Source organism: Melitaea cinxia, chromosome 16, assembly GCF_905220565.1.
Source record: "Melitaea cinxia chromosome 16, ilMelCinx1.1, whole genome shotgun sequence".
Taxonomy (NCBI): Eukaryota; Metazoa; Arthropoda; class Insecta; order Lepidoptera; family Nymphalidae; genus Melitaea; species Melitaea cinxia.
In genome coordinates, this window is record NC_059409.1 from 4,839,446 (window position 1) to 4,849,559 (window position 10,114).

The following is a 10,114-nucleotide window of genomic DNA, read 5'->3' on the forward strand; positions in this document are numbered from 1 at the left end:
ATGTGTATATATGTGTATGTATGTTTGTATGTGTATATGTTTATATGTATTTATGTGTGTATTGTATTTATATATTTTGATGTAATACGTTGTGTAATTTTTAGTATAGTTAATATTGTTTGTAGTATGTGTATATATGTATGCATGTATGTGTGTATATTTGATTTTCTTTTATTTTAAGTCTGTACACCCGTTCCGCTTTTTAACACCATCTCCTACAAGCTGGTTGTCTGGAAGCGATCGCTGTTTAGCGATAAGACCGCCTGTTGTAAATTTCTTTTCGTGAATAGTTTCATAAATTGGAAACTTCTTTTTATGTGTACAATAAAGAGTAAATTATTATTATTATTAATGTATAGGTATTTACACTTTATCTGGTTTTATTAGTTTGCAGTTGCGCTAGGTCATAGTTAAAATTTTAAATAATTTGTGCAATTATTTATCTCCTTCTAAGTGAACACTCGTTCTTGTGGAAATAAATGTATTAAAAAAAAATTTCTGCATTTTGCTGGCAAAAAAATAAAACAGAAAAATCCAAATAAAACTTAACGACTGAAGTAAAAGTTCTTTAGCTCTATCTAACTTATATCTCCTTCTCAACTTCCGTCCGCGCCCGATCACACTTTTCGTAACGCTCTCGTCATGCACTCACTGGCTTACTCCCCTAATGTACATGTACAGCTGGAGGCGTGAGCGGCGGGCTGGCGCTGGGCGGCAGCAGCGGGCTGCAGTACGAGCCGCCGTGGCAGCGCCAGCAGCAGATGCGCATGCAGCAGCTGATGCAGCACCAGAACGTGCGTCGCTCTCCGCACTAGCCTAGCGGGCCCTCGCTTACACTCCCAGCGCTCCGCTGTACTGCTCTGTACACCGGCGGTCGGCTTTCATTCCTGCTCGAGATTGATATTGGTTTCTGGGTTGGATGTCTATTCTTGTCTCTCCGCCGAGCCTCGGATGGAATGTTAAGCTGTCGACCCCGGTCGTTTCATAGATACCTGATAGCAATCGTTAATAATAGTAGGGAATATATTCCAAACTCGCAGTGGAAAAGTGTGGTGAATTAAGCTCCAACCCCTCTTAGAAAAAGTAGACTATGCCCAGCCGTGGGATGTAACGGACTGAAATATAGTGTAATTCAGTGTAATTTTTATGTCTGTGTTAAATCTTGTCGACTGGACCACTTTGATTAACTTGATTACTTTTAGAAATTTTGTGTCGCTTAGCTAACGACTCCGTACGACGATAGACGCTCGTATAGACTATGTTTAAATTTTTTTTGTCATAGTAAAGTTTTGAATTAGACCACTCGTGCACGTCGCACTTAGAGAACGATCGAGCGGCGTCGTTAGTTAAGCGACAGCGCGTCACAATCGCAACTAATTCCTACTGACGGCAGATGGGCGCGAAGTACTACGCGGGCGGGCTGGGCAGCCGCGACCCCGTGGCGATGGCGCTGCAGCAGCGGCAGGCGCGCGAGATGATGCTGGGCGAGCGCTCGCGCCCGCGCGGCCGCCCGCCCGCCGCGCGCGCCGACCTGCCGCCCGCCGACGTCGTCGACCTCGACTCGGACTAGGTGAGTGCCGCCTCCTGCCACATTGCTACCCGCGCCGTACCGTACAACATAAGTAAACAAAAAAAAAAAAAATAATGAGAAGTTATCTGTGAACACACATAATATATATATATATATATATATATATATATATATATATATATATATATATATATACTAGCTGACCCCGCAAACGTTTCTTTGCCATATATGTTATTAACCAGCTTAATCCCCCCCTTACAACTTAGGGGTATGAAAAATAGATGTTGGCCGATTCTCAGACCTTCCCGATATGCCCACAAAATTTTATTAAAATCGGTCGAGCCGTTTCGGAGGAATTCAATGTTTAACACCATGACACGATTAAAAACTAGACCCTCTTGCATTTAGTACGGCACCGTACTATACGTAGCACTAAATAAGCGGGCAGGTCGCCCGTGCCCCGCAAAAAAAGGGTAAAAATCACCTTTATTGAAAAATAAAATAAAAATTGTTTATAATTTATAAATTGTATAATTGTTTCAGATGCCTGGTGCATAATTGACCTATGTGTACAGTGAATGTTAAGGTGCTATCTTTTGAGCCCAGTAAGCTGAACATATTGTGGTGTCAAATGGCTGGACCAGCTCTACTCATCGGCATATTACAAATAGATGTATTTAATCATTTTATAAGTGATTTTAACTCCATACTAAATAATCGAATAGGTACCTTCAGCTTGCGTGTCGCTACCACATATCATGAATCTCATTTTGTTTTCCATGTATACTTGCCCGTGATACAAAAAATGCGTACAAATTAATTTCTGTGCGGTGGCTGCAATTACATATCAAGAAACTCCTGAACGGTACAGCCTAATGTGAATCCTAATATTATTCGCACAAGAATCAATTTTTCTAATTAGTACGAGTAACATGTTAGTTCTCAAAGAAAATATAATTATCATTATAATGGAAGAACTTTTTGGGATTTTATCTCACTTACTTACTTCTTTACTTCCAGTGGCGCTACAACCCTTTGTGGGTCTTGGCTTCTTTCTTCCACGATTTTTTTCCACTTGCCACGATCTCTGGTGACCCTCTCCCAGTTCTTAAACTTGCCCATTGTCCTTAATTCCTCCTCTATGCAGTCCTTCAGCCTATTGCAGTCCACTGTTGGACATAGGCCTACACAAGTTCGCGCCAAAAATGGCGCGAACTCATGTGTTTTGCCCATAGTCACCACGCTGGGCAGGCGGGTTGGTGATCGTACTGTACCGTTATAAACTTAATAAACTGTGATAAAATCCGGAAAAGTTGTTTCTTCATTATAATGAGTGAAATTCACATAAACATTAGAAAACAGTACGAAAATATATCATTTAAAACATTTTCAGTTTGAATAGATACACAGACATGCTTAAAGGAGAGTAAATACATAATATAATAATATAGATAAAATTTAATGTAAACAACATTGTAATTCTTATGAAGTTATTTTCGAATAATAGATGTAAATATTGTATTGTATAAGACATTCATACACTTGATTCTTACTCTTAAATCATTTCTGTAAAGCAAAAATTGAAACAATTTATGTGTTACACAAAATATTGAAATTGTAAGCGTTCCCATCGGCATTTGATGAAATGATTCAATTTTGTCAAACTTCCGTGGGCAGCTTTAGTGTCAGCTTGACAATTATAACTATATCTCTCAGTACAGGAAATTAGGAGTAAGCTATGATATGTCAATAAATTAGTAACTTCTGTGTGTTTACCATCTTAATGTTGGGACAAATACTAAAGTATGAATATTACATGTACGAACATAGTAAAACACATTGTAGAACTGAGTCTCTTAAGGTGTAATGTAACTGTAATATTGAAAACTTGTCTGTATATATACTGATATTGGTGTTTTAATTTTTAGCCTTGCTTTACCGTGATAACTTCAAGTTTATTATTTTTGCTCTCTATTTCAACTATACCAAAATTTTTATATATTTGATTAAAAAATTAATACTCTTCTGCAATTTTGTGAAAGAAATTACTTATAATTTGATAAGCAAAACATGTATAATTAAAGTATAAATTATCATTCCAAAATTATATATTTAATGAATATGTAAAATATATCTTACTTCTTAAATTGTGTCCACTCCCTAATGTTCGTAAAAAGAAATGATTGTTGTACTTTACCACGTAATAGTTGATGTATAACCAAGTATTTTATTTATTAGCCTGGCTAACAGGTGTTTTAGTTGTGATATTGGATAATCTTAAATTTTTGTATACGTTTTATTTTAATGAGTCACGATTGTGACTTTAATATTACAATTAATTATAATAGTTATTATATTTTTAGATTAATAATTATACCAGTATAATAGTTATAAAATTGTAATGTTTCATTTACTATTAGATTAATTTAAATATGAAGACATTTTGAATGTTGATTTTTATACATTTTTCTTAGATTTTATGCTTAACATACTTTACTTAGTTTTACACAAAGTATAATAAATGAACAGTATTTCAGTAGTGTATAAGATAATTTTCTATCTGATGTATTTAACTGACTTATTTTCGTTCAACAAAAAGTAATAGAAAGTGTTGACATAAACATGGAGATTGATATATAATTATGAGGACTGCTCTATGAGAAAGTAATGGTTTTCTTATTTATGTAATATATAATTGTAACTGTAGAAAACTTCCTATTATTTTGTAGTACAATTGAAGTATAAATAAATGATTTCAAAATGTGTAATAACAATAATTTATTCTTTATTACCCTTATTTCTAAAAGTTAAGTCACAGTTAATTTAAATGAAAAATAATGAATACAGACAAAGACTTTGTGCTTTATGTGTATTACAAAAATTACCTATGATTACCAATATTGGCAGCTGTATATGGCAAGGCTAGACAACACTTGCTGCGTACATCAAGCCCGTAGCGTTGGGTTTTGTTAATCTTAGCTTTAACCATGCTATAAAATGCAACACAAATGATAGTTTTGAAGCATTTGTCACTTATTTCACTGGTTTTTAACAACAGAAGATATTCAGGATTCAAAACTGATGTAACTTCAAGAATAATATATTTCAAAAGTAATAACTTGGAACATACTAACCCACCTCAGTATAAAAAATGACAACCACAGTTAAAAACAAAATTCTAGGCCTATATGTGAATTTCTTTAAATTTCACTCTACATAATTATAAAAAGTAATTAATAATTGTGTTTGCTCGCAAATGAAAAAAAACCGACTTCAATTACATCGACGAGTAATACAAAGTAGATCGACGAAAAAATAGTCAAGTAACTACGCGTTATCAAATATTACTCAAAAAGTAGTTATCAGATCTCAATAAAATTTATATGTGACCACATGACAAACATCAGCTATCGATTAAATTAAAAATTATCAAAATCGGTACACCCAGTAAAAAGTTATTGCGGATTTTCAAGAGTTTCCCTTGATTTCTCTGAGATCCTATCTTCAGATCCTGGTTTCCTTATTATGGTACTAAATTTGGGATATCTCCTTTCCAACAAAAAAAGAATTATCAAAATCGGTGCATCCAGTAGAAAGTTATGCGGTATAATACAATGTAGGTCGACGAAAAAAGCGTCAAGTAAAAACGCATTATTAAATATAGCTCGAAAAGTAGTAGTTAGATCTCAAATAAATTTAAATGGGACCAATTGGCACACACCACTTTTCGATTAAAATAAAATTTGTCGAAATCGGTCCACACAATCAAGTTCTGATGTAACATACATAAAAAAAAAAAAAAAAAATACAGTCGAATTGAGAACCTCCTCCTTTTTTGGAAGTCGGTTAAAAATTAAATCTAAAATAATGTAACATTTAGTTAAAAATATTACTTCAAAAAATTATGTAGTTGCAATTGTTTACTCTTTTTTATTATTTATATGCATCACTTGGACATGCTCCTTACATCAAATATTTAAATTAGGAATACCAGTCTTTACACCAAGAGTCACTTCAAGATATTTCAATAATCTGCGAGCAAGAAACTGAGCATCTTCAAATTTAGAAACACTTCCATTTAACATTTCAAGTCGGTTTTCTGAACAGAATGTAATAACTTCACTTGCGTTGATAGCCATCGCATTAACAGGAAGGTCACTTGCATTCACAATTACAACACGGCGAATTCTAAGGTCGGGATGAACCTGTTCAAGCACTTTTTTTGCCCATTCTATACAGAATATTCTACTCGTATCTATTGCGATCACAACAAAGTCTATCGCTAATCGGCCTGTTAAATCTGATTGTCTCACGATATCTTCCAGGTTAAAGGAACGTAGTACCACCAACTTCCATCTATAGTTCCCTTTTGTATGAACATCAATAATTGCTTCTGATAAACTTTCAATAATATCTCCGTTTGAAGAAAGTACTGCGACAGTTAAACTATTTTTGTAACACGAAGGACCAACCCAAGGAGCAATAATATAGTGTTCTTCATAGTCTGACATTTTATTTTATTTATTAAATAAATAGCACTTACAATAAGAACTCTACCTTGTTTGATGTTTATGATTTGAAATGTTCGTTAAGTCTACAATGACATTTACGTTTCGTATTATAATTTAGCGAAGTGGCTATAAGCTGGAACTTATTTGAGAATTTTTAAATGTTTGAACATTACAAACATGCAAACTTTTTTATCACATATTTATTAATGTATTTTCAATTATTGCTAGAATGTATTTTATTAAAAAATAACTTTAAAAAATAGAAATGCGTCAAACGAATAAAGCATGAATCGAATAAAAAATTAATACAAATAAATAAATGTCATTATTTAAATTTTTATACTCCAATCCTTTATGCTTATGTTCAAGGGAGTTCCTCATTTCTTTCCTCCTTTTTCCTCTCCTTCTCCTTTAAATAATAACATTAATAAAAAACCATGGTTTTGTAAAGAGAAGATTTATAGCAATCGGAAATATTATACAGTTATTTGTCGCTTACGATTTGGACATTGCCGACTTAATTCTCATTTACATAGAATGAACATAATAAGAGACTCGCCGTCATGTAATTTTTGCAACGCCAATGAACCGCAAACACTGGATCACATTTTCTTTTCTTGTTCATCTTTTGGCATTCAGCGCCTTGTGCTAATTGATGACTTAAGTAATGTATATAAGAAGATTGAAGACGTACCGCGCTCTTTAACGGAGTTATTGAAGAATCCTTTGAATTATAAATATTTGTACAAATTCATAACGAATACTGTACAAGAGATTTGACGACAATAAATATAAAAATATTAAAGACTGAAGACTTTAATAGAATTAGTCTTGAATTAGACCGCCGGATTCGACATAATATTTTAAAAATATTAATTTATAAAAAAAAAAAAAAAAAAAAAAAAAGAAAGAAGAAAAAGATACATTCAGTTATATCCTCAGAAATTACCTAATAGAAAAATAAAAATATATATAAGTATTTATATTTTAAAGAAATAAGATTGAATAGGCTTTGCCTTCTTAAAAAAAAAAAAAAAAGTTATACTGAAAACTTGAAAAGAAACACGTCCGAATAGGCTGTATGGTCTTAGATCTTTGCCTGTCCCGAAAGGCGACAAAATGAAAAACAAACAACAAACATAAATAAATGTCATGTGTTAAAACTCAGATTATTAAACAAAAGGTAAGTGTCAAAAATACAGAGTTATGAAATATTTGTATTTTAGTTTAGTACATTTTTTTGTACTTACATAAAATAGTTACGAGTAATTATTAATTTACTAAGTACATATTTTAATTATCCGTGATAGTAATAGTATAAATCCATATCACTTATTTGCCTGTTATAAATTATATAAGATTTTAATTTGTTTTAAATCTAGTATGAATCGTAGAGATGAAAAATTTCCTGATAATGGTTTTGAAGCTTGGGGTGGTTATATGCAAGCGAAAAAGGCAAAATTGGAAGAACAATTTTCTGCTGGAATAGGTAAAGAATGTAAGCAGTCTAATCTATTTAATGGGATAAGTATATATGTAAATGGGTTTACAGTACCACCGGCGGACGAATTAAAAGAATTAATGGCTAAACATGGGGGTGTTTATCATGTTTATCAAAGAAGTGACGATTTTATAATAGCATCTAACTTACCTGATACAAAAGTGAAAAATATGACATTAACAAAAGTAGTTAAGGCACAATGGATAACAGATAGTATTGCAGCTCAACGTGTGTTGGATTACAGAGACTATTTACTATATCAAAATTCTAAATCCCAAGCAAGACTTAATTTTAATCAAATAGCTAAAGTTGATGTTTTACCAAAGTCAAAGGAAAAAATTGACCCCTTTCCGAAAAATAAAATTTTAGAAAAAATTGATAATAATGAAATTAGTAAATCAAGTATCTCTTCAGAAATATGTAAAAGAAATGAAGTAATTATGAAAACAGCAGCAGATCCCAACTTCATTTCAGAGTTTTATAATAATTCCCGGTTGCACCATATTTCACAACTCGGAGCATGTTTCAAACAGTATGTAAATGATCTCAGAGATAATAGTAACTTTAATTTTGTAGTTCGTAGTGATCTTAGAAACAGCATACTGTCACTGACCAATTTGAATAATAGATTAACAAAATCCAATTTTCATAATGAAAAAATAATTATGCATATTGATATGGACTGCTTCTTTGTATCTGTGGGCTTACGGAAAAGACCTGAATTAAGGGGCAAACCTGTTGCAGTTACTCATTCAAAAGGTGGACAAAGTCGACCTAAGAGGTCGGGGGTTGATAGGATAACTGAATTCAACTTGTATAAGCAAAAGCAAGCTAAAAAGATAAGTAAAGCATCTGGAATCCCAGAAGAAGATATTGATATTGAGACGAGGGTAGACAATATTAGTGAAGAAGACAGTCAATTTGGATCTATGAGTGAGATCGCTTCTTGTTCTTATGAAGCAAGAGCAAAAGGCATATCTAATGGAATGTTTATGGGAGCAGCGTTAAGATTGTGTCCCGATTTGAAAACTATACCTTATGATTTTGAGGAATATAAAGAAGTGGCATACACTTTGTATAACACAGTAGCTCAATATACTTTAGATATAGAAGCAGTGTCATGTGATGAAATGTATGTTGATTGTACTGAGTTGTTAGGTGATCTCAATGTAAGTGTATATGATTTTGCAACAGCTTTAAGAGAGGAAATAAAAAGTAAAACTGGTTGCCCATGTTCAACTGGCTTTGGCGGAAACCGCTTACAAGCTAGACTTGCTACAAAAAAAGCAAAACCAGATGGTCAATTCTTTCTAACATCTGATATTGTTGAGAGCTTTATGTTCCCTATTAATCTGAAAGATTTACCTGGTGTTGGCAGGCAAACATCTCATAAATTGGAGTCTCTTGGACATATGACATGTGGATCTCTGCAAAGTGTATCATTAAATTTTCTTCAGAAGCATTTGGGTAATAAAACTGGACTACAATTATATGATCAGTGTCGAGGTCATGACCCCAATCCCTTAGTGTATCACACTGTTAGGAAATCGGTTTCAGCAGAAGTAAATTATGGCATTCGTTTTGAAAATAATGATCAATGTGAAGATTTTTTGAGACAACTATGCATTGAGGTTCAATCTCGAATGCAACAGTTCAAAGTAATGGGAAAATGTATCACACTCAAACTTATGATTAGAGCTCAAAATGCTCCTGTGGAAACTGCGAAATTTATGGGGCATGGGTTTTGTGATGTAATTAATAAATCGACTAACTTGCCAACAGCTACTAATGATGTTACCACAATAACAAAAGAGGTTATATCTATATGCAAAAAACAAAAACTAGATCCCAAAGAAATGCGAGGAATTGGTATTCAGATAACAAAATTAGAATCTATTAATACAAAACCAATTATAGGGTCTTTAAATAAATTTTTGACAAATAAAACATCAGTTAAAATAGAAAAACCAAAATTAGATATTCGAAAACCCAAAACTGACACAAGAGTACCAACAACACCAAAAAAGCAAAATATAACGTCGCCTAAAAAACGATCGCCCATAATAGGTAAAATAAAATCGCCCATATTGAAGAGAAAAGGTAGACCTCCTAAAAGTACAAAAGTTCAAGCTTCTACCTCTCACAACTTAATAAATAGATTTCTTCAAGGACAACTAATATCTGAAGAAGTTAATGTTAAAAAAGAGATAAAAAGAGAGGAAGATGTAGTAAAAGATAAACACAAAGAGGCGGAAGTAAAACAAGAAGGTTTACTTGGTCTACCTTGGGATAAAGTAAGGGAATTGCTAAGAGCATGGTTTGATAGTTGTCAAATGCCTAAACTTTGTGACATTAATTTAATATCCGCTTATATGCGCGAAATGGTAGTAAATAAAAATATAGATAAACTTTACATCTTAGTTAATTTTATGAGAAGAAGAATAAAGGAAATTAATGACGATATTTGGTTTGAGGTGCAGGAACACGTTATGGAAGAAGTACAAAATGCAATGATAGCTGTTTATGGAAAAAAATTATGGATAAATGATAATTAATAAATCTTATAAGAAT

The 10,114-nt window shown here is 32.9% G+C and overlaps 3 protein-coding genes across 3 annotated transcripts in view; 2 read left to right on the plus strand and 1 right to left on the minus strand.

Annotated features, from left to right (window-relative positions):
- Window positions 1–1,570, plus strand: part of LOC123661217 (transcriptional regulator ATRX homolog) — a 41,304-nt gene extending 39,734 nt beyond the window's left edge. Inside the window, exons 27-28 of the mRNA XM_045596204.1 lie at window positions 682–794; window positions 1,394–1,570. Of these exons, the coding sequence (XP_045452160.1) occupies window positions 682–794; window positions 1,394–1,570 (290 nt within the window). The remainder of the gene's footprint in view (window positions 1–681; window positions 795–1,393) is intronic.
- A 3,863-nt stretch (window positions 1,571–5,433) lies between these two features.
- On the minus strand, window positions 5,434–6,042 carry LOC123660835. The gene has a single exon (XM_045595867.1). It carries the CDS (start codon window positions 6,040–6,042, stop codon window positions 5,500–5,502), a length of 543 nt encoding a protein of 180 aa, XP_045451823.1. The 3' UTR covers window positions 5,434–5,499.
- Window positions 6,043–7,419: 1,377 nt separating this feature from the next.
- LOC123660828 (DNA repair protein Rev1) lies at window positions 7,420–10,113 on the plus strand. The gene has a single exon (XM_045595860.1). It carries the CDS (start codon window positions 7,426–7,428, stop codon window positions 10,096–10,098), a length of 2,673 nt encoding a protein of 890 aa, XP_045451816.1. The 5' UTR covers window positions 7,420–7,425; the 3' UTR covers window positions 10,099–10,113.
- The last annotated feature ends 1 nt before the right edge of the window (window position 10,114 follows it).